We start from the raw sequence: 23,869 nt of genomic DNA, 5'->3' as shown, positions 1-23,869 counted from the left end.
ATTTTTTTTTTTTTTTTTTTTTTTTTTCTCACGCTTTCGCTCAATTAGAATAGTGGGAATGCAAAATTAAGAGCTGTTAATTGATTACTTTCGATTTAGTCATGTTGTTATCTAATATAGTTTATAATAGATTTTTTGAGTGAATTTGCTATATACTTGCTTCTTTTTTAATGTTTAATTTTTGCTAGCTGGAATGTACTTTTTTTGTTAGCTGGATGTGAATTTCTTTGCCATTTATTTTTTTCTTTATTTTGTTTTTTTCTGTTTTTGTTTCTCTTGTGAATATACATTTCTTTATTTGTGTTATTGTATCGGATTAAAAAAAGAGCCTTTTATGTCATTTCTCTGCAATTTTGTTTATTAGCTGCAGCAATTCCAGTCTTACTCCAGGATAGCACTTTCTCACCTATTTGATACCAAATCACCCGCTGTCTTTAGGGCTGCTTAATGCATTTTTGTGTTGACCATAATTTTATCATGTTTTGTGTGTGTGTGTGTGTGTGTGTGTGTGTGTGTGTGTGTGTGTGTGTGTTTTGACCTTCTATTTACTCGTAGGGAAAGTAACTTTAAAATGATACGCAGAGTAAGTCAAGTTTAAAAGTTTCTCTACAGAGCACCATCTGTTTAAAATTATACCTCGACATGCATTTTAAATGAATATTTTTAAATAAACTATATACAAGCCAAAGAAAAATTTATAATTTAAAAAAAGATGAATCACGATGAGTTAAAAAGACAAATCGTAACAAAAAGTTATCGTATTTAGTTAAATATTTTTAAATAAAATTTATTTTAAATAAAATTTAAAATATTTTTAAATAAATATTTGTAAAGAGTTAAATATTTTTAAAGATATTTTAAAAAAATATTTCCTCCAAATTTCACGTCCGCTACAAACGGAACAGCTCCGTTAAAAATTGTGTTGAAGAAAAGTTTTTTTATCAACAAAATATTTTATTTACCATTATTTTAGAGTTACTAGTAAATATACTCTTGGGGTCAGTTAATGACAATACTATGTTAGTATTATTAAATATACTCTTTAACTGACTTAAGTCAATAACGCTTTAAGCATTAAAGCACCGGATAACTTAAGACCGGATAATTTAAGCACCGGATAATTTAAGCACCGGATAATTTAACACCGGATAATTTAAGATCAGAATATTTTCTAAAAGCAAACTTTTTTTTCTTCGTCCTTCCGAATTTAAAGTTTGCAAGAAGCGCTACATAGTTACTTCTTATTGATCAAAAATGTCTACTTTAACATAGAAACATACATACAACAATGTATTGTGTGCGTAGAAATTGTTTTGTCTTTGGGGTATGTGGTTGTTTTTGTTTAGTCATGTCAGTGTATTTGAGTATTTTTGAATGGGTTGTTGGGTTCCCTCAGTGTTGTTTGGTTCGTGTGTGGTTCGTAATACGGTGAATCTCTTGTCTTCACAAAGCTTGATTACAAAATCTTAATATAAATAATAACGATAACATAATTCCTATATCAAAATATAAATGGCTATAAATATAAATACTAATGGCGTTTCTCGTCTCGTTCAATGAATATTATTTAAAAATCCTCTAAATATTTAAAGATTTCCCGAATGTTTTAAAAATCTCCCAAAAAATTTGTTAGTTTTTCAAAAAATTCCAAGAAAATCGATTTGATTTTCATTTTAGAAATCTCAAAAATAGTTCGCAAGATTTTCTCAACTGTTTTTTTTTCCTGTGTCGGTAGAAGTATCTTAAATTAGGTGTTGATTTGGTATAGACAATCAATTTTATCTTCAAGTAAGTTTAGTGTTTTTGCTTCGACCTCTTAATTATGTTTCTCTAAACAAGTTTTACTAGCCATCTTTTGATTAACTTTTGTCCCTGGTCTCGACTTATTTGTAAAATCATAAAACAGTTACAGAATTGTCGCGAACCTTACAAACTATAATCATTTTATTGGTGTTGATAAAATTGATATTCTGGTCGTTACTAACACCTGATGACTAAAAAATGAGACAACTTTAAAATTGTTATTATAGCCATAGTTACATAGCTATCAAATTTAATTTAAAATAAATTAATAAACAATTATATGATATTTAAAAAAATATATTTATTGGTTTTCAATAACATCATTAAAAGCAATTCGACCTAGACAAACTGAAGTCATTGAGGCATAACGTTTTGCCACTTCCGGATCCATTTTGTTAAGACAATTCACGATACGCCGTTTGAGTTGAGGAATGGTTTTTGCTTGCCAATTAGCCTCGTAGACTAAGCGTTTCAACTGACCCCAAAAGTCCTCAATCGGTCGAGCTTCTGGTACTTTGGGTGGATTTTTTACCTTTGGCAGGTATTTGATGTTATTGGCATCGAGAAAAGAAACCACTTCATTTGCATAGTGCGAGCTAGCTAAATCTTGCCAGAACAAGTATTCTTCATTTTCATAATATTCATCAATGAAGGGTATTAACCGCTTGCGGAGACATCCGATGTATGCTTGTTTGTTGATTGCCTGGCTACTTTCAAAAAACATTGGTTTTGAAGTCCCTTTGGGCGATTTAATCAAAGAGACTAGCACCTTTTCCTCGTACTTTTTCTTTCTTTTGAATTTGACGTCGCTAGTTGTAGATGACACGTTGCTAGAATAGAAGCCATCGTTGCCAGCCAATGTTGTATTTGCATATGTGAAATATGATTCGTCATCCAAGACAAAATGAAAATTCCTAAAATTGCGATATATATGCCGACACAAAGGTTTGATTCGAGCTAGTTGGCTTTCGCTTCGATGTGGAATCTTTTTCTTCTTGTAATATCTAATATTTGTCTTGTTTTTAAGAATTTTAGATATATACGATTGGTCACAATCGAATCTTCGAGCTACTTGACGTTGTGAAACACCTTGATTATGATCAAATGCTTTTTTCAATTGGTCTATGTGCTTTTTGTCCATTTTTTTCGCCTTTGGACCGTTTCCTTTTTTTCGTTAACAGCCTAAACTTTTATCTACACGTTCTAGAGCACGATACATGGTCGCTTTCAATGCTCCTTCATCTAGAAAGTGTTTTACAGTGAAGATTTTCGGCTTTTCCAGATGCGAGTTTCTAAATTGGCAAATGCGTTTTCTTAGGTCTTCTTGCAAACTTGTTTTATACGGAGCCATTTTATTTAATATTTTAAAACTATAATATAATTTTAATAGAGTATTAAATTCCCTATAAGTATACTAATTTATTTCAATTGCATGATTATGAATAGCATACATATATCGATTTAAATTTTGTCTCATTTTTTAGTCATCAGGTGTTAAGAAAACAGTTTTAACTTTAATGGTATGACTCATTTATTTTTCATGTAATTCTACATGTGTGTCCTTATTGTTTTACATTTGAATGGACTTGTAAAACGAGTTTAATTTTTTGTGATAAATGATAATATACAATACAGTTAAACACAAAGAAGATATCATAGATTACAGCCATGAAGATGAATGATGAATAGATGAAGTGCTCGAGTCTGTTGTTGTTTAAAAGTTGACTGCAAGGGAGAGAGATCCTGCCATAATCATGATATTTATACCTATTCCCGAGGAGATCATTAATTCTTTATATAATACTAACCAATTGAAACACGATACGTTTAACAGACTTGATTAGCGCAGCATGTCCACCTGGTGTTTTGGTTGCCTCGCGCTTTTCTTCAACCGAATACGTTAACGTATTCGGTTTTATAAGAAATTGAAATCCTTCATGATCGTCCGAGCAAGAAATTTCAATTTGAAAAAAATAAGCTAAGGCCACAAAAAATCCTCTTGTCTAATTTAGTAAAAAACTGTTGTTGGATGTATTAAACTACGAGTTTTATCTTTAGAATTGATCAATAATGAATGATAAATCCAGTAAAATGCTTTAAAAACATCAAATTATAGGGAGTAATGATTAATGATGATTAAATATGATTTAACAAGATAAAGCTAAAAATTTTCTTGAAAACTAAAAAATATGCACACTTTTCTGTGGATTGCTATATTTTTATTTATTCTTTAAACATATAAAAAAATATTGAAAAACAAAACAATTTCTTTAAATTTTCAGTATTAAATGTAGAGATGAAAGACTTTTTTGCTTGGCTTGTATTGTATGCGCTTGCTGTTGAAGTCTACAATGCAACTAAGCAGCTGTTCTGAATAGTCTGGATGACACATAGGCCTTTTGTATCTCTCCCAGTGCATTCTAAAGCTGTGATGAAGAGACTCTTGGACCATTCAATGAAGGTCAATAAAATCTTTGAAGATCAATAAAATCTTTGGCAATAAAGAAAATAGCATGCACTTTTGGTGTGACGCTTCTTTTTGTCAGTGAGAGGAAAGCCAGTTACAACTGCTCAATTTCGTAGGAGTAATTTGAATCCAGATGATTTCCAAAGCATGCTCTAACAACTGCATCAAATTTTCTCAGTGTATCAATGAATGGAATTACATAAAAAGCGGAATCATCTGCTTGTCTTTTAAGAGCTTCGATATTTTTGAGGAGTTTGCGGCGTTCATTACCAGCAAACTTCCCTCCAAGAAAAGGTTGTTCTTTGATGAGAAGAGCTTTAGGCCATTAAAAAGGATGTTCTTTGATGTGAAGAGCTTTAGGGGCTCATGTTCCACATTTTGACATTGTTTAGCGCTTTTTGTGTCTAAGCCAGCTACTCCAAAAGAGGTATAAGATTTTCTGATGGATCCAAAAGTGCGATGGTTTCCACATTGTGAAAACCTATTGAGGTAAATGTTATACCATGTGCAAGGATGTGAGTTGGCATGTGACTAAAGCCCACAAACAAGGTCTGCCACCTTCATGTTAATTGAAAGAAGAAAGCCAAAAGGTTCAGAGAGTATAAGAGAGAGTATTGTTTTCAAATTTTTATAGTTTTCTGGTACATCCTCTGCGACAGCAATAAGAAGTTGAGGCCATTTCCACTATCTTATGCTGTCCAGGATGTTAATGTCTTCTTTTCTAGTAGAGCTTGATTTTGAGTAAACATTTCATCTTCTTGAATTCCAAGGCTGATTTTGAGGAAAACACCACCACTATCAATTCCAAGTTTCACAATATGTTCTTTGTACATTTGTCTTTTTTAGCAAAATGTTGTTGAGAAGAGTTGCAAGATCTTTCAGTGAACCACAATTTACTGCCTTGATTAAGACTTATCATGAGCTACAATGATGTCTATGTAAGTGAATTGCTCAGATAATTTTGTACCAATTTTGTGAAGCTTGGCTCAAAATTGAGGCTCAAAGACTCTCGTTTTTGTGACATGATTTATGCTGGGGCCAGCTTTTTGATGTTAGAATTAGATAGACCAGTGTTTGTCTGAATGTTTGCAAGGTCTTGGGCTTTTAGAATCATTTCATCACCAAACAGTCTTTTTTCACTAGCAGAACCTGTATGAATTGAATTAAATCAAAGATATAAATAAACTATCTTTAGGTTTATATTATATGCAGAAGTTCAGGTTTGATTTAAAAGGGTAATCTTTGCTAAGGGTTAGTTTGATTGTCAAAAATGTAGATTTAGATTCCTTTTTGATAAAAGGTTTGCAAATCCTAACTACCTGGAGTGATTGGCAAAGTTTGCCCACCACCACTATATGCAATTCTTATGGTTCCATGAGGTGAGGCTTCTTTTGAAAAAATGACTCCTGAAGCAATCTGTTCACTGACTTTGGAGTCTTTTGAAACTAATGTCCTAATATTTTGTCTGAATATAAACTGATTGACAATGTAAACTGATTGACAGTCTTCATGATTTTTCGCTGAGTTAGGCATTTTTGAGCTGTACATCAAGAGAATCAAAACATTACCGTAAATTTGTATAAAGATGTCAATATTTTATTAGGGATGTTTCAGAAATACTTTTTTTTACAAAATATTTAAAAAATAAATTTTCTCATTTTTTTAGCAAAAGTATATTTTTAAAATTGAAATTTCTTGCTCGGACGGTCATGAAGGATTTAAATTTTTTGATTATCAGAAATATATGTGGATTACTCCCTCCAAAGGTTTTTTTCCGGAAGCTTCTGAGTTATTGTTTCCGATTTCGGACAGCTGTGATTAGTTTCTATAAAATCCGCTCGCCGGCGATGAAAGGGTTAAATTTGAGCAAAAAAAAAAAAAACCAATCTTAACCAAAAAAATCACTTTTCAAAACTTTATTTCTTCATTAAAAGGATCGGCAGATTTGACACAAACCAATATTTAGGCAGCAATATTTTTATAATAAATGTAATTTTTTGATAATTGTTTGAATTCTAGTATATTACGTGATTACGTGAGTTCTAGTATATTATTCTGTGATAATTGTTTGAATTCTAGTATATTAAAAATTGAATTCTAGTATATTACGGAATAAGTAATAAGCATCCAAATTATTTATTTTTTGTGGCATTTTTAAATATCTCTTTTACGCAGTACGTTAAATAGATTGTCAAGAATTTTTAAATATCTCTTAAAATACGTGAAATAGTTTTTCAGGCAATGCGCATTGCGCATCATGCAGTTACCATCAACATTTCTGGTTATCTTTCAACAAAATCCTTATTTTTTCACTGTGTACAAAAAATGAATTTATCATTCATAATTTCGTTGATTTCTTTTTGATTTTTCCTCTCTTTTTTAATACCAATTTAAGGTTTTAAAGAGGGAATAGTAAATGTTTAGTGTTAAATATATTCTATCAGTTTTTTTTGCTGTTATCTTTTATTGACTTATTTATCAATATAAATTAAGTATGAACTTATGTAACCCAGTGAGCACTTGCGGAAGATTTGAATAAATCTCAAAGCTGTGTTTTTTCAAATGTCATTAATTCTTTAGATCGCGGTTAAGGACTTAAATATTTAATTTTTTTTTCCTTTCTCTTAAATCATTCAGTGATATTAGTTGCCTTATTTTCAAAGGCAAGCTATTCTATCGTTGAGAGATCTTCACAAAATTACTGTCATCTTATGATGACAAGGAAGGTTTACATTGCCATAAGCTTTATCAGTACTTGGGTGGGTGTATTAAAATCTTCGGACCTAAACGTAACTCAAGATGATAAAATTTCACTCACTTTGCAGCCGAGATTAACGTGAGAACTTTACTTGATAAAAATAAGAATAAGCAGAATAATAATAGGACAATAAAGATAATAATAAACATTTAACATAAGCAAAAAAAACAAATGCTCCTGTATAGAGGTAATTAATTGTCTCCGAATAAAATTTTTTTGCTGATTTTTTCATTTGAAGGGATTCAATAAAATCAAAGGATGAAATAGATGGCCTTTTACCGGAAGCTGCACTTAAGCTGGCAATGAAGAACTACAATAGAATAATCAAGCCGAAAGGTAATTTTAAAAAAGTTTTTTTAAATTTTGTCTTTTGTCAAAAAAAATTTGTTATTTTTTATCCGGAGCTCATTATAAAATGTTTATCATGATCATACGTAAACTATTTATCATATATTTTTATCGTAATATGTTGAAACCAGGCGCAGTTGAGATACAACTGAACATTCATGTTTTATCATTCGATAATTTGGAGGAAAGTTCAATGGTTTGGTTTTTTAACTTTTTTTTTTTTTACCTTTTCTTTTATTAAAGTTTTTAGATTCCAAATTTATTTGCTGAGAATGAAGTGAAATATTTTTTTCTCAATGTTTTAAAACAAAATCGATTCAACGTTAAACCTCAAATAATAAAATTTTGCAGGGAAGGAAAAAAAATTATAAACATAATTTACGAAGAATTTTTCCTAAAGAAATTTCTGACATTAAAGTACTCGTAAAACGATGAAAAGTGTGAGAGAACCGAAACACAAGGCGGACGCACTTGTACAACTACATAAAGATAAACAGTTAAACAAAATTTCAATTTGGTTTTACAATATTCGCTAGAAATTCAATTAAATATATAATAAAAAAATAACAATAGTTTTAATTTGTTAGGCCTTTGACCATTTTGTAGCTTTTTAATGATTTTTACTAAAATGTTATTCCAACTCTTACCCAAAACGTTTACGTATGCGTCCGCATATGCAGAAGTATCCTCATTATTTCACGCAACTGTACAGTTGCGTCTGCCTTGTCTTTCGGTCGACTAGAACGTTTCATAGCTCGATGAGTAATATTTTTACATTGCGTAAATTACAAACTTATGTTCATAATATCTTTTGTTTCCCTTTCTCGCAATTTTAACCGATTTCTTTAATCGTTCAGAAGTACAAGATGGATTTTTACTTTGCTCAGTATTGGTACGACGAAAGATTAAAAGTTTCATCGATGAGCTCACAACCCTCTATTAATATTGTGGGGAAGAAAGCTGAAGACTTTTGGCTGCCTGATACAGTGTTCGTAAACTCTAAATCCTCGACATTTCATTCCGTTACAGTAGAAAATCGATTTATTACAATAGACTTATCGAGCGGAATGATTCTATACCATGCAAGGTTTGTATAAAATTTTTGAATGTAGACTCGATTATCAATTCTTAAAACAGAAAAGCAATTTTCTCTAGCGTTTTAGGACCAGAATGGGGAAAATTTCCGTAAACGAAAGGGAGGGGTGCACTGGTTCTGAAAGGATGATCAAATAAATAAACAAAGTGATGATAAATAAGTTTTGAAAAAAATAAAATAAAAAGAATTTTAAACATGTAAAACTTACTATTTTTAAACTTTTTTAATAATTCTATAAATTTTGTTATAAACTTGTCAGGATAAGTACCACCGCATCTTGTCACATGGACTTCAGGAAGTATCCCTTCGACATCCAGACCTGTTACTTGGCAATTGAAAGTTGTGAGTCTCTTTAATTTGCTCGGTAAAAATGTTAGCAAAAGAGAGGCTTTTTGAGGGTTTGAGGGGCTGTTTAAACTATTGTCCCCCTAAGCATTTTTGCTTTAAAAGAAGTCTTTTCTTTGAGATTTTTTAAGATTTTACAAAACTATGTAACAGATTATTTTCTTAAAAAACTTGTTTAATACGCACGCTAAACCTGTTTTTTGTTTGCAGATGGTCACGATAATAATGAATTAGTTTATAAATGGTATTTGCAAGAAAATTCAACTGATGAAAGTTATAGTATAGTTGTTTACGATAAAGAAATGGCAAGCTTCGATGTTACAAGCGCGACAAAGAGCTTAGAGAAAACTCCTTATCATGAAGGTGAAGTTATCTTTTTTTTCCCGTCGTAAATAAATATGTTAGCTTAAATTATACATGTGTATATACATATATATATATATATATATATATATATATATATATATATATATATATATATATATATATATATATATATATATATATATATCATTCTAAGCAATAGAAAGCCACTTTTCAGAATGACAGCTTTTGGGAGGGAATGGGGAAAAGAGATCTGGAAAGCCAATTGAAATTTCAAGCTATGATAGAAACTATAAAACTATATTATGGTCTCTGTTACTATGGCCTCTGTTATCAAGGCCTCTGCTAAACTTATACTTTATGTATTCGTAACGTTTAATGTTAACAGATAACGAATTTAACTAAACTGATGTTAACGAATAGATGTTCTCTGCTACTTTTTAACAGGCGGAAGAAAAGAAACCACTTAGCGATATTAGGGCAGCGTTGAAGAAACTACAGCAATAAAATTTCGTGACTTTTGAAAATGGTTTAGAAAGAACTTCAATTAAAACAAATTGATGCTGAGATAAGTTGAAAAAAGGTGGTAAATTCTCTAAAGTACGAACTTTAAATGAATTTAACAATTTTTACATGAATAAACCATGAAATACTCAACCTCATAAATATTTATAGAACCGATTCTCCACTAGAACGGGTTTACAGGAAAGTTCTTCATTAGAACTGGCTTAAAACAGTTTAAAAGATTTACAAGACACGCATACACGCATACACGATCAGTACATACACGATGAGTACGTGCTTTCAAATATAAAATTTTCGGGTTTTTTTTTATTTTTATTAAGAAAAAGACACCAAAAGCACCAACTTGAAGCCACTAAATTTATCATTGCAATCAACAGGCCGTTGTGCTCAGATATATCGGCCGTTGTGCTCAGATATATCGAACAGATGTAATATGCAATATGCAGCTAAAACGTTTAAGATATGTCTTAACACACTTTAAAACGCACACTTTTTGTATTATGATTATGTTTCGCAAGTTAAGGTGTGAATATACAAAATAGTGTCTTTAAAACCGCTGAGCAATAAAAAATTTGCGCCGAAAGTTTTTTTGCTAATTTATCAAGTAGATGACTTAAAAAGAGGTAAAAAATCATGTTGAGCTGTTGTTTATTTAACTTTAGTTAGCGGCTAATAAAAACTATAAAGTACTAAACATGCTTGCGCGGAAATTTTTGGTGTTGTAGCATATTTTCTTTTCCGCGAACTATTTGCTCGATTAATTAATCGCTCAATTAATTAATCCAATTGTTAAAAATAAGAAGTCGTTGAAAGTTTGCACGATTAATTGTGTTAATAAATGAGTGAATTACTTTTGTAATGCTATATCTACTCAAGCTTTTTTTTAAAAGATTTTCTGAAAAACTTATTTGCTTAAAATTTTAGCATCATTTTCTAGCGCAACCGCAAAGTTTACATTCCGCCGGCGCCGAGAATTTTTTATTTTGCAAATTTATTTACCTTGTGCATTAATCGTAGCAGTGACGTGGGTATCTTTTTGGATTGTACCTACTGCTATTCCTGCACGTTCAGGAATTTGTGTGACAGCGATATTGACATTGATTACCATGTTGAGCATAACAAATGCAAACATGCCAAAAGTTGGATATATAAAAGCTCTGGACCTCTACTTGTTTTCTTCGTTTGTTTTCGTCTTTTTGGCTCTGATCGAGTATATTATTGTTCTCAATTGGTCTCCTAAAAAGAAGCAAGGAAAAACAAATAAGAAAGTAATTCTTGTGGAGTATTTTATAAACTTATTAAAATAATCTTTGCTATCATCTTTAACTTTTAGTGAGAATCTTCAAGGTTAAGATTCTCGCAAAACTTCGAGGTTAAGATTCTTGCTAATGATGTATGTGCTCTTTTCAGAGAGATTATTTATTTGTTGATTCGCAACTGCAATCCGACTACATTTTATCTGACGTAATGGATTATTCGAAGCAGATCCAGGAAAAAGCCGATTTTATATCCGATATCGTCGACTATTCAAAAGGTGCGGCGCTATTCTACAAACAGCTACACAAAAGAAATATATGTAAAACTCAAATACCCGACGGAGTCCATGTTAAATGCGAGAGCCGTAATTTACTTAACGAAAAGTTGAAGATAAATTTCAGCAACAGAAACTCAACTTGTCCTCCAGAGAACGAATGTATAGAGATTGAGATTTCTCCAAAAGATGAACAGAATTCCTCTTCTTCCACGATCGATTATGCTTCTCGTTTTGTATTTCCTATTTCTTTTTTCAGTTTTAATTTTCTTTACTGGTGGTTTTTTTATTTTAGAGAGTAATACGAAAAGAATAAAAAGAAAAAAAAAGAAAAAATTTGAAATTTTTCACTTTTTATAAAAAGAGGACGTTGTAATCAATTTTAAGAGAATTTATTCGCGCTCTCATTTTGTAGATTTCATCTGATTAATCTTTTACATATGTTCTATTTAGAGCACTCGTCTTTTTTTCCCACAGCTATTATCGTTTATCTTGTATCAATTGGATGCCTCTATGTAAATTCTATAGTTACAGTGACACACAGTTCATACTTTTGTAAATTATTAGTTTAAGTGTACGCAAAAACTTGTCGGACGGGGGTAAGGCTTAGCTACATTTATTACAAGGAGGTAAGAATTAGCAAAATTTATTGCGAGGAGGATTTTGCTAAATCTAAAACGCAAAAAGCAACTTTTGACGAAAGATATACGATCGCTCTTAAAAAGGCGATAAACTTCTTTTAAGTGTTTTTATCCTGAAATCTTACAGAGATCAACTTCTAACTAAAATGAACAAAATTTTTAAAATAAATTAGAAAAATTTAAAGAATTTTAAGGAATGTGATTTTTGTACTTGATTCAAAATAACTTTTTATTCGCTTTTTGAAGAACTAACCTGCCAAAAAGGATTTGATTTGTGTAAAAGATACATTTTAATTTTAATAGAGACTTTAACAACGGTTACTTGAAATAGAAATAACATGCAGATGACAAATTTTTCTGTTCAAACGTTTAAATCCTGAAAAACGAGTTTAAGTTGTTGATTTAAAAAAAAAGGAATGAACGCCCTGGTGAATCTACTAATTCCAACTATTTCCCACAGCGACACTTTTCCATTCGAAATTATATTAAAGAAAAATTAAAACAAATAATATATTTTCAAATAAATAAAAAAAAAAGAATAGAAAAAGGAGCTGGGCTCTGAGAACATATTAAAAAAGAAGCTGGGACTCTAGAACTTGTTAAAAATAAAAATGTTTTTTAAAGTGATATTTTCTTATTCGGGTTTTTTATGAGCGGCGCAAGCAAACGAAACTGTAACGAAATTATTAGAAGCAAATCTATATTCACATATTTCCAACTTCATCTCGTGGACAATAACAGCTCTTGAACCTATAATGAAAAATGCACTTACCACAGAAGATGGAGAAAAAATAACTTGAGCATTTCAGCTCGAGGAGATATTTTACGGAAATATAAACTCAAATAAATAGTGACACGGTGACGAAAATTTTTAATATATTTTTAAAATAACCTTCGTTCTTAGTAATATATTTTAACAAATCTCGTTACCGCGTCACTCTCTACAACTTAACGCTAACACACCTGCTGTTTATATAACGCCTTAACATCTTGCAAGTCCATTTTCAACTCTTCGTTTTCCTCTTCTTTTTCACCGTACATTTGAAGCATTGCGTTGTAACGATTGCTCAGTTCCTAAGATTGACGAGAAATCTTTAAAAAGGAAATTTTATTTCTTGAGCTGTAAATAACTTCTGTAAATTATACCGAATAGAAATGGTTTCCGTTACTTAAAGCTTACTGAGCACTTGATTTAAAAAGTGCTGTTTCTTAAAAATAAAAAATATGTCAGTGCAATAGCATTTCGATCAAATGAACATCTCGATGTGACGAACTAAACTCTATTGCCCTTATCTTTCAATAGCATAACTTGCTATTGATACTATTGTTACATAAATAAACTTTCTAAATAACACTCTCGATATAACAAACCGATTTTTCGTTTTTCTTCAGGGGTTGTAACATCGAGAGTGCTTACATATAACTTTTTCCACAACTGTATTTTTTTTTACCGCTCGTTTGCCACGTTTATACTATAACAATTTCTCTTTACTTAGAAAACCCTTCTTTATCTCATAGTCACCGTAAATTGATTAGATAGTGGAAAGTACTTGAAGAAGAGGAACTTAAAAAAATTTCAAACAACTAAATTTCAGAAATAGCTAGCTACCTCGTATTTACTTTTAAAATTTTCTAATTCCTGCGAATGTGCCTCAAGCTCTTCTAGCTTGCTAGACGCAGAAACCAAATCACGTGCCAATGATGCTCTAGTACGTTCCAAAGAGCTCACTTCTTCCTGCGCAACAAATAGAAAATTTTGCAGTACACAAACTGTTTCACACTTGCTAAAAAATAAGTTCAATGTATGTAAATTAATAGCTATAGTAAGTTGAGATTTAAGTAAAAATACACGTTTTTTGGTAGCGCTATCGTATTAGCCTAGGTGACGCGTTCGTTCTCGTTTCCTCGATACAGCAAATGTATATGGTGTTTAATAAAATAAAAATAATTTGCATATTTATTTATAGGTATACTTATAATTTTTTACTTTTTTTTATAATTTAATCGCATATAGCATTATTGATTTGTATATTTTTTAGTATTATTTATATTACTTATCTATATTTATTTGCACATTTTTAAGTTGAATTCATCATTCTTATGTTGAATCGGATATTTTGTAAATACTGCTGGATTTTACGAATGTTGTTTAAAACTTCATTCAAGTTTTCACCAACAACCAAAATTTCCCATTTCAGTTTTTATTAAAGGCTATGTTTGGCGAAAAGGATTGGAAAACAACCAATATTTAATGATATACTAATAGCATCATAGTTTTTTTAACATTACCTATTGTTTCAAATTTTTAAGGAGCTACAGTTGGTTGCATAAAAATTTAGAGTCAGTTGATTTTTATTATGATTTTTTTTTTATGTTTTTTTTAAAATTTAAAGCAAACAAAAAAAGCTAATTTAAATTGTTTTAAATTTTATTATTTATTAATTATTATATTATTTATTAATTTTATTATTTATTTATTAATTTTATTAACAGCGGTTTTATAAATAAAATAAGAAAAAAATTTTTCAAAAAAAAATTTAAGATTTTTATGAGAAATATATACAACTGTTAAAAAAAAAAAAAAAAAAAAAAAAAACAGCAAAAATATAGAGTCAGGGTGCATTTTAGTATTTTGTATGCGCACCACGAACTTTCACACATGCACGAACACGTCTAGGCATAGATTCAACTAATCGGATGCATAATTCTCTTGGAAATTCTTTCCAAAGCTTTTCCAAGGCCTGCTGTAATTGCGCAACTCTGGCTATGCTCTCTTTGACCAATCTCTTGTCTATCCAAGCCCAAGTGTTCTCGATGGGATTGAAATCTGGAGAACGAGCTGGCTAAGGCATGACCGTAATATTTTTCCGATCAAGCCACTCTTAAACCAAGATTGCAGTGTGAGCCGTTGCGCCATCGTGCTGAAAAATCGATTGTTGTCGTCTTCCGTAAAAAGCTCTGGCTTTTTACGGAAGACGACAACAATCGACAAAAAGTGGTTTTCGAGCATAGCAATCTAAGCGTTTCTTATTTAGGCATCTTCGTACAGTTCATCTACTAACACTAACGTTACCAGGCGTATTTGTAAACCCTTCAGCAAGTTCGCGGTAAGAAATTTTAGGGTCTTGTCTAACCTTTCAATAGAGATACTTTTGGTCTCTTAAAGTTAGCTTTAAAGGCCTACCAAGCCTTGGTAAATCTTTGACATCATTATGTAGCTCGTGGTTTTTCAACGTTGTTTGTACACAGTTAGGCGAAACATTGTACAGCTATTTCTCGTTGGCTTTTTGTTTTATCTTTTAGCAGACCTACAATTTGCCATCGTACGTTGTCTGAAACAGCTTTTCTGCCCATTTTTGTCTTTTTAATTTACCAAATAATTACCAATGCGAATAACTCAAGATACAAAAATGATAACTTAATTTTATTTTCGCAAGAACGTTTATATAGTTCGAAAGAAATCAACCATCAAATTTTAGATCGCTCGGATAACATTTCGTTGAGATACTTCAACTTAAGTCGTAAAATTTTAGTTGATTCTGTATTTTTGCTACATTAGAAATACAGGTATAATTGAATTAATAATTACTCAAGACTGGTTAACCTAACGAAATCGAATTATATACCATTCGATAGAGAATCAATTAACATATATAATACGCTTTTTAATCGTGTTAATTTGTTAGTTTCAAAGATAATTTTGAAAAAAACAAAAATTTCGCATAAAAAAACTAGTGACTATTTATGCAATCCACTGTATTAACACTGCTTCTAAAACTTCATTCAAGTTTTCATCAAACAGTATTAAAGGAAATATTTAAAGAGCAAAATAACTGTCTACAACAACGACATGTTCCTGATGAGGAAACAGAAATTTTGAAACAATCGAACTCTCTAAACTTGTTTTGAGAAAATTTGATTGGTTCAGAACCTAACGTAACAGGGAAATATTTTGCGAGTCAACTTTTGTTAATAATCAGAGCGAACAAAAAAGAATCTTTCTGACGTCATGGAATAACAACACGAAATTATTTTTGTATCCTAACCTTGAGTGAAGATTGGTGCCCAGTTGATAAAATATTTTGGGTAAATAAACCATTAATAGAAGTAGCAAAGCAGAGAATCCAGAGACCTATCTGCATTTCAAAATATTTGCGTTCACCTTTGTAAACTTTGATTGCTACAATTCTTAAACAAGGACTTTATAGTAGTTTTTTTTGTGTTACCAAACCATAATGTAATTTAGTAAATTCTGTTCCTTAGAACCTTGGAGAACTAGACTCTGATCTTGTTTCATAATTTCATATCTGTGCAAGTTAATGCAGGTTTTAAATAAATTTAACAATTACCAGTTTTTACTGCATGAATTACAACTATATTAAATTTTTATTGAACTCATGGTTAGTTTTTTTTATGAATAATAATTGTAGATTCTAATAGATATCTAGCCTTTACTATAGATATAACAAAAAGAGATGTGCATTTACTTATTATTATTATTATTATTTTTTTGTATTTAATTATTTTTATCAATTTAGTATCAATTAGTGTATTTTCAAAAATAAATATGCCAAGCATTTCATCATATCTGGCAAGCATAGCATGACAATTCCCAGAATTGAAAAGTTTCTATTTTATCATACATGAGTTTTAGAAGAAACTAACATGTTGTAATTAAGTAGTTAATATGTAATTTGTAATTAATTATGTTGTAATTAAGTCTAAAAAGATCTGATGAGCAGAACCAGTTAATAAGCAACTTACACGAAGCAGAAATAGTTCACCATCCCGTTTCCTGAGTTGACTATTTAACTGTTCTAAAGATGCTATTGTAGTTGTAGAGCGCATACCACTAGACCATTCTTGAAGACTGCTGCTGGATGCATTTGTATGTGAATGTAAAGAAGAATTCCAAATATCTACATTCTAAAATCAAATCTATTTATGATTAACAAGTTTTATAAATCTTTGTGTTATTTTAAAGTATGTTTAGCAATTTCTGACCATTATAGTTTTAACTCCTAAAAGATCACACTAAAATATATTTCTTTCCATTAAAAGTAAATAAAGCTTTTTTTCACAACTTCATTGATGTAAAAACAAACAAAAAGTAAAAAAGATTTAGATTAAACAAATTTGACAAAGTGGTTAATTTTAGGCTGATTGTTTTTTGTTGGTTTTTCTAGAATAACAGATTAATAACAGATAGTTTTAATAGATTCTTCATTCTTACCAGTTTTAACAGATTGGCAGATTTATGACAACAACAACAACAAAAAAAAAAGTCACTACCTTTTGTGTTGCATCAGTTTCATCCATTTTTATTATTGAATCCACACTACTCTGTCGACTTAATGAATCAAGTTTTACATTTGAATGGTGTGATGCAAGCTGAGAAATATCATTTTCATAACGCAGCCTTTCAGCAGCTAACTGCTCTTCAAGAAAACTCTTAAAAACCATATTAAACCATGTATAACCATATATATAAACCATATATATAAACCATATTAAAACTCTTAAAAACCATATATATTAAAAAAAACTTTAAATTTGTTCAACTCTATTTTAAAATAGAATATTGCTTTCATATATAGAAAACTATTCTTTTAAAATCACTGCAATTCATATAAGCTTTAACAAAATTATTGTTAATTATTCATACTTTAAAGGGTTATATGAATAAAACTCCTTTTCATTGACTTACATGTGATTTTAGGTAGAAATATACTGTAATTTTTACTGATCAGATTTATGAATATCTAACAGCTGGTTATCAAAATGCGCTTTTTCATTTCTCTTAAGCATTTTACTTTTGCTAGAAAAAGATCATTTTTTTTGCTTATGAAACAAATAATTCTTTTTTTTAAACAATAAAACTTTAAGAAATAATTTGCCATTAACATTTTGTAAAAATAAGATTTTTTAAAATAAAATAAAAGTTAAAAATTTTCCTCTACTTTTTTAACCAAAGATCAACCGAAAACTTCTGCGTTTTCCAGACCTCAAACAAACCTCTTTTTTAATAAATAATTATTCATAATTCATTCAAAATCCTATAACTTTTACTAATTGTTAACTTTTGATATAAAAATAAACAGCATGCCATCATAAAATTTGCAACAAACTTCAAAACCTATGAATATTATTACTTTTTCGTTTAAGACTCCGTCGTACATCTTTTTCAGATTGCTATTTTTAGTTTCATGTTGTGATATCTCTCTAAATAAAGAAGTTTGAAAAGGTTCATTTTCAATGTTTTGTTGATTTTTTTTTAACAAATAACTTTAGCAAATTTAAACTTTTAAAATAGTTTTATAAAAATTTCCATGACTTTTTAATAAATTTCAAGATTATTTTAATTTTAAAATGAGAATTTTTTTAATCAAAATTAGTTTAATAAGCTGTAAGAAAAAACTAAAAACAAACCAAAGTTAGGAAAATAAACCTTTTCAAAATTTCTTCTATACTTTTTCTTTTAGATTGTTCCTCTTCTAATATTTCATCGCACATAGATTTCTCTTGCTTTATTCTTCGATACTCTGTTTCCAATGCTTTACATTTTGCCTTCAACTCATCAACAATTTCTGTCGCAGATCTTTCTTTTTCGATTGCAAGGGCCAACTGCTGTTGCATGTCACCTGAAAAAAGAAAAAATGAACACAACACATGGTTCATTGTTATCGAAAAATCAATAGTACCACCACAAATCATATCTATTATCATTATAAATCATTCTAAATTAGAAGAAACTGGAAAGTTACAGATATTTTTGTTATGTTTCATTATTTTTTTAACCTCAAGTTAAAAAAATAAGGAAACTCAAGAGCTAAAATAAAAGCTGATAGTAATGAAAGAGTTTTGGATTTCAACTGCATTTAACACAGCTTTTGTAAAATCTTCAACATACCCAACATGTTTACACATGTTTACAATGGAATTTCATAACTTTTATTACTGCTATGTTTTAAAAATATATTTGCTCAACTTTATTTTTTATTGCAACAATCTGATCATTATAGTCAGTGGAAAATATGGTTTATAATAAGTATTAAAATATTATATCATAAGTATTAAGATATCATATTATAAAAATTAAAATATTATGAATGGGTTTTGAAAGGAATGAAATTGAATAAAAGAGTAATGATTTTAACACTTTAATAATAAAAAAAAGATAAAAGAAATTGTTACAGGTTTTTCAATTAAGATTGAGTTGATCAGTTAGATGTATTTTTAAATAGATTTACCTAAGCGACTTGTAAGATTAAACTCCACTCTCTCCCAGTTTTCTACTTGTTTGGAATGACTTGTTTGCAAATTTTCTATTTGACGCAGAAGAGGTCTGGTTGCTAAATATCATAATTTAGTAAATATTATAGTATATTAATTTGCTGATATATAAAATATAAAAAATTTAGGACAAAAATCAAATTTTAATTTGTGCTCTGCGACTTTTATATAATTGAAAACATCTTAAAAATAATTAAAAATATGAAAACGAAATAAAATAAGTAATATATGAAAATGATACCAGTAGATACGCTGTGTAGAAGTTCTTGGTTTCTATTCTCTCCTTCTTCTAGCCTCTGAAATGTGAAACAAATGTACCAAACAATGTACCAAAAGAAAACAAAAAAAATTTTATACTATATCTTTTTATAATCAAAATAAAGGATCATCAAAATATTACTTTAAGAAGATCTTGCACTTCTCTTTTAAAATAATTTTCTTGCCTCGCAGATTGTTGCTCAAGGCGAGAGTATGCTATCTGTAAGTCATCCATCTAAAAATCCATACCCAAAAAAAAATTTTTTTATATGCAGTTTTTAATTAGTTAAAAAAAAAACTGTTAAGAAAATTCACAATCTTCATTATAAAGAACTCCATTAATAAAAAAACAGAAACAATTTTAAAAAATCTACTTGTCTTAGAAGTTCCTCCCTATCAAATGAAGAAATTTTCTCAAGCTCTTTAATCTTCAGCTCAAGTTCTTTTTTCATAGCAATTGCGGCAGAACCTTCCTAAATAAATCTCCCTATAGTTGTTTTTTATTTACTATTCAAAGTTGTTTAATAGATTAAATACACAACTAAAAATCTTAAAAACTTACATTTGCTTCTGATTCTTTTTGAGCTTTTTCTAAGTTCAGCTTGTTGATTTCTCTAAAATTGATTTTCATTTGCTAATTCATTAAATATCCTTCTTTCTTTTTAGATAAATACGACAACCTTAGCTACATTTTTAGCTGTAGAATACTCAAGTAATGTATATTTTAAGCAACATACATTTTAAAGAACTCCAGACTAAAGTTAAAACAAATTATTACGCATAAGCTATTTGTAGTGTGGCTTCCATTGCTTTATACTTTTCATCATTGTCATCAATACTCTCTTTCAGAGCAGTTATCTCATCCTCTTGTGAATCAGTCATCTTGTGCAGCTTTATTAGTTCAGCTGGAAAAAAAGTTTCCTTGTTAATTTCAGTTTTATAGTAAAATAATCTAAATTTAAAAAAATAAACTTTTGTCTCAAAATCGTTATTTAAAAACATATAGGATTTCCTAGAGTTTTTAATATTAAGTTTTACTCATGTTATTCTGTAAAGCTTTTACTTTTATTTTATTTTATTATTTTCTCAAGAAAAACATTTTTTAACCTACAAGAACTTGAACAACTTAGCAGAGCATCCAGAAGATACTTCAAAAATATTACCTTCTTGCAACTTAATTTCTTTTTCTTTTTCAGTCAGCAGATCTTTGCATCTTTGAGTTTCTACATTCAAATCATTGATCATCACACTGTAAAAAAAAAATATCATTTTTGTAATTTAAAAAAAAAATCACATTTAGCGTGTTTGTTTTATGTACCATAGCAAACCAATGCACCACTGTGATCTTATCAAATGCCTGATTTAATCAAATGACACATTTTTTGTGCTTCAGCTTACTAGATCGACATATAGCTTTATTTATGAATACACAATGAATACACAGAAATTAGTCACAGTTCCCAAAATTGTTTGTATTGATACTAGTGGTTAATTTGAGTGTAGTTGTCACCAAGGCTATCACCAAGAAAATACACCATATTATGAAGGTGAGTTGAGATAAATGCACTAGAAAAAGAACTTGATTACAAAAGATACTATAACTAGAAGATATAAGCTAGAAGAAGGTGATTACAAACAGTGGCGTACCTAGGGTAAATAGCGCCCTGGGCAAACACCGATCTCGCGCCCTTCCTCCCCCCACATAAAGTGCTTAACTACAACTTTTTAATAGATGATGACACAAACTTTTAATAAAACTTCATTATTCATTATAAATAAACAATTTGTTTATGTAACATATATTACAATTTTTTTTTCTAGCTTTAATAGCTGCAAATTTCTTAATAACACTGTCAAAATCAATTTCTTCGGTAATTTCTCGCTCTATGCTTAGCCTCTTTTGCGCCCCTTTTAGGTTGGCGCCCATGGCACGTGCCCTGCCTGCCCTACCCTAGATACGCCACTGATTACAAAGGAACATGATATTACAACTATGTTCTCACAACTATAATCTAAATTTAACTTGTTCCAACTCTATAAAAAAAAGTTTAAAAACTAGAATTAAATAGTCTAAATAGATTCTTTAAACAGTATCGTGTAATCTTGATAACTCAGATCAAGGATTTATTGCTTCATCAATTCATCAACTTCATCAACTATTGAGAAATATGTTAATATTATAATTTGAAAAAAAGAGTCTCAGTAAAATATATCTTAAAACTTATTTGTAGACTTATTAAGACAAACAAACTTCTGATAATAAAACTTTCTTATAAGAAAATTATTTCTCATTAGAAGATTATTTATTTTAATCAGGGTAATTTCTTAAAACAACTATTAAAATAAATAAGTAAATAATTCATGAAGTTTTGAGATACCTAAATTTTTCATTCTTTGCCATGACATCTTTAAGTTTTAACCTTAACTTTTTTATCTTGACATTGTTTTCTAACTCTTTCTTAGATAAAGCTTCCCCTAAAAAGAAAATAAAATAAAATCTTTTTCTTTTCTTACCAATAAAACAAACAACAAATGAATATTATTTCAAACTTTCTCTTTTTTACATTAGCATAAAATATTGCTGAGAACATATATAATTATATATATATATATATATATATATATATATATATATATATATATATATATATATATATATATACATAGCAGCCAAGAGAAATTTCGGGCCCCGTGGAAGTTTTCTTAAGGGGCCCTCATTATGATCAATTATATACCCAGGACCAATAGAAGCGTGCTCTGGTAATTGAAAACTAAAAATAAAAGTTAATTAAATCTTTTAAAAATCAAAACTATTTAAATCTTTTAAAAATTACTTTAAAAAATTATTTGTAAACACACAGGGCCCCAGGAATCTTCCCCATTCACCCCCACCCCCTCTTGGCAGCCATGTATATATATATATATATATATATATATATATATATATATATATTATATCATATTATATATATTACATTATAATTATACTTAACCTTCTTCCAACAATGCTTTAATGGTTTCTTCTTTCTCTGCTACAGACTGACTTAATGACATTTGTAGATCTTTTTCACTAAAAAAAAAAAACCATTACCAAATAAACAGGTGGTAGGATCAAGTATCACAAATAAACAGGTGTCAAATTTTTCTATAGTTAAGTCAGGCATCATTAGAGCCCACAGATTAACAGAACGATCCAATAAAAATGAAGTCAGTTAAGTTATGAAAAAGTTGAGTGTATTAAACATTTTCTACATAAAATCAAAACAAAAAATCTACAAATTTCTATAAGGAGTTTAGACAACCAGTGAAGTAAGAAAATATTTAGACCTTTTTTGGATTTGCAATTCTGCTGCTGCTAACTTCTGTTTTAAAGCATCACGCTCCTAAAGAAATACAAAAAGTTTATTATTTATCTAAAATCAAAAGACAACAAATTATAAGGCAAAACAATCTTTTTCTTTTTTGCATGTAAGTTTTACTAAAACAAAATTTGTTGGTGTTAGGGTTCCAATTTTTGGGATTAAGAATCACTAATTAAATAAAAAATAATGCTCGTTTACAAAATGTCCAGAGAGAGAGAGACTGAAAGTGAGAGAGATTTATACATTAGATAATAACTGAATAACATATTGAAATAAATTTAAAAATATTTTGACCTTGATAACAAGCTGCAGCTTGCTCTCTGCTTCCATAAATGTTTTTGTAAGCTGGTGTCTTAATTCTTCTTCTCTTTCATCTTTCTGCTTTAAAGTTGTCTCATATTGTTCAAGTTGACTTTATAAAGATAAAAATTTGAGTTCCTCATTAAAATTACCTACCCTTTATCATTATTTAATAATCAATCATTTATAAAAAATATTACTTTTTATAAGAATTGTTGCTTTCACTCAATTTAATATTTTCACGACTTAGTTCAACCATTTTAATTTCACGAGCTTCAAGAACACACTTTAGTCTTTTAATTTCCTTTAAAAAAAAAAAACCAAAATAACAAATGACTGTAAAACACAGAATACAAATTTAAACATCAAATCAGCAAGATCTTAGCTACTACATGTTTGAGTAGTAGCATGAAATTTTCCCAGTTGGGACAACAAAAATGCAGATCATTTGATATGAGGATATAAAAAGCATGGGAAAAATATTTTCTTAAGAGCAAAATAAAACCTTACCTTTGTATCTTCTGATATATCAACTTGAGAAAAAGAATCATTTTGAAGATTGTTACATGGGGCATCAAAAATAACTTCTTCAACTTTAGATATATCAGTCTCCTTTGCTGTTTTGTTTTCAACTGTTTTGTGTTGATCTTCCTTCCTGGACAGTGATTTATCTTCACCATCAAAACCAATATTTTTATTCACAATTGATACTTGCTCTGTTATTTGATCAAGTAAAAACAAACCATCATTTTCACTATCAGTTTCCTTAAGATGAATTCCATAAGAAGGCAAACACTTGCCAAGCCTTTCTTGATTGT

The 23,869-nt window shown here is 29.4% G+C and overlaps 2 protein-coding genes across 4 annotated transcripts in view; one reads left to right on the top strand and one right to left on the bottom strand.

Annotated features, from left to right (window-relative positions):
* Positions 1–6,911: 6,911 nt before the first annotated feature.
* LOC145193083 (gamma-aminobutyric acid receptor subunit delta-like) lies at positions 6,912–11,604 on the top strand. The gene is made up of 8 exons (XM_090071224.1): positions 6,912–7,106; positions 7,267–7,364; positions 7,508–7,572; positions 8,234–8,463; positions 8,732–8,814; positions 9,028–9,180; positions 10,591–10,934; positions 11,077–11,604. The coding sequence occupies exons 1-8, from the start codon at positions 6,982–6,984 to the stop codon at positions 11,497–11,499; spliced, it is 1,521 nt and encodes a 506-aa protein (XP_089927350.1). The 5' UTR covers positions 6,912–6,981; the 3' UTR covers positions 11,500–11,604.
* Positions 11,605–12,521: 917 nt separating this feature from the next.
* The window catches only part of LOC149878718 (TATA element modulatory factor-like), a 16,676-nt gene continuing 5,328 nt past the window's right edge, over positions 12,522–23,869 (bottom strand). For 2 of the 3 annotated variants that reach the window (XM_090071221.1, XM_090071222.1), the window contains exons 2-21: positions 23,562–23,869; positions 23,252–23,355; positions 23,046–23,163; positions 22,717–22,772; positions 22,383–22,459; positions 21,768–21,864; positions 20,553–20,638; positions 20,168–20,294; positions 19,952–20,003; positions 19,764–19,862; positions 19,532–19,624; positions 19,373–19,427; positions 19,089–19,190; positions 18,287–18,479; positions 17,991–18,060; positions 17,131–17,289; positions 16,603–16,764; positions 13,448–13,573; positions 12,802–12,912; positions 12,522–12,588 (exon numbers count right to left, since the gene is read on the bottom strand). The exon at positions 23,562–23,869 is cut by the window's right edge and continues 849 nt beyond it. In XM_090071221.1, coding sequence (XP_089927347.1) covers positions 12,559–12,588; positions 12,802–12,912; positions 13,448–13,573; positions 16,603–16,764; positions 17,131–17,289; positions 17,991–18,060; positions 18,287–18,479; positions 19,089–19,190; positions 19,373–19,427; positions 19,532–19,624; positions 19,764–19,862; positions 19,952–20,003; positions 20,168–20,294; positions 20,553–20,638; positions 21,768–21,864; positions 22,383–22,459; positions 22,717–22,772; positions 23,046–23,163; positions 23,252–23,355; positions 23,562–23,869 — 2,225 coding nt within the window. In that variant the 3' untranslated portion in view covers positions 12,522–12,558. Of the gene's footprint in view, positions 12,589–12,801; positions 12,913–13,447; positions 13,574–16,602; positions 16,765–17,130; positions 17,290–17,990; positions 18,061–18,286; positions 18,480–19,088; positions 19,191–19,372; positions 19,428–19,531; positions 19,625–19,763; positions 19,863–19,951; positions 20,004–20,167; positions 20,295–20,552; positions 20,639–21,767; positions 21,865–22,382; positions 22,462–22,716; positions 22,773–23,045; positions 23,164–23,251; positions 23,356–23,561 lie in introns of those variants that run through there. The other variant, XM_090071223.1, reaches the window with a different exon arrangement.

This window comes from Hydra viridissima, unplaced genomic scaffold (assembly GCF_058129835.1).
Source record: "Hydra viridissima isolate aposymbiotic clone 2 unplaced genomic scaffold, HvirCarnegie_v1 scaffold_14, whole genome shotgun sequence".
Lineage (NCBI taxonomy): Eukaryota > Metazoa > Cnidaria > Hydrozoa > Anthoathecata > Hydridae > Hydra > Hydra viridissima.
The sequence above is the reverse complement of the archived record's forward strand: the minus strand, read 5'-3'. Positions and strand labels throughout refer to the sequence as shown.

What these genes read in the sequence shown, in the direction of transcription:
- LOC145193083 (XM_090071224.1), top strand. Translation starts at nt 6,982, where the DNA reads ATGATGACAAGGAAGGTTTACATTGCCATAAGCTTTATCAGTACTTGG. An exon ending in ACTTTGCAGCCGAGATTAAC is followed by an intron (nt 7,107 to 7,266) that starts GTGAGAACTTTA and finishes TTTCATTTGAAG; the next exon opens with GGATTCAATAAAATCAAAGG. An exon ending in TAGAATAATCAAGCCGAAAG is followed by an intron (nt 7,365 to 7,507) that starts GTAATTTTAAAA and finishes TGTTGAAACCAG; the next exon opens with GCGCAGTTGAGATACAACTG.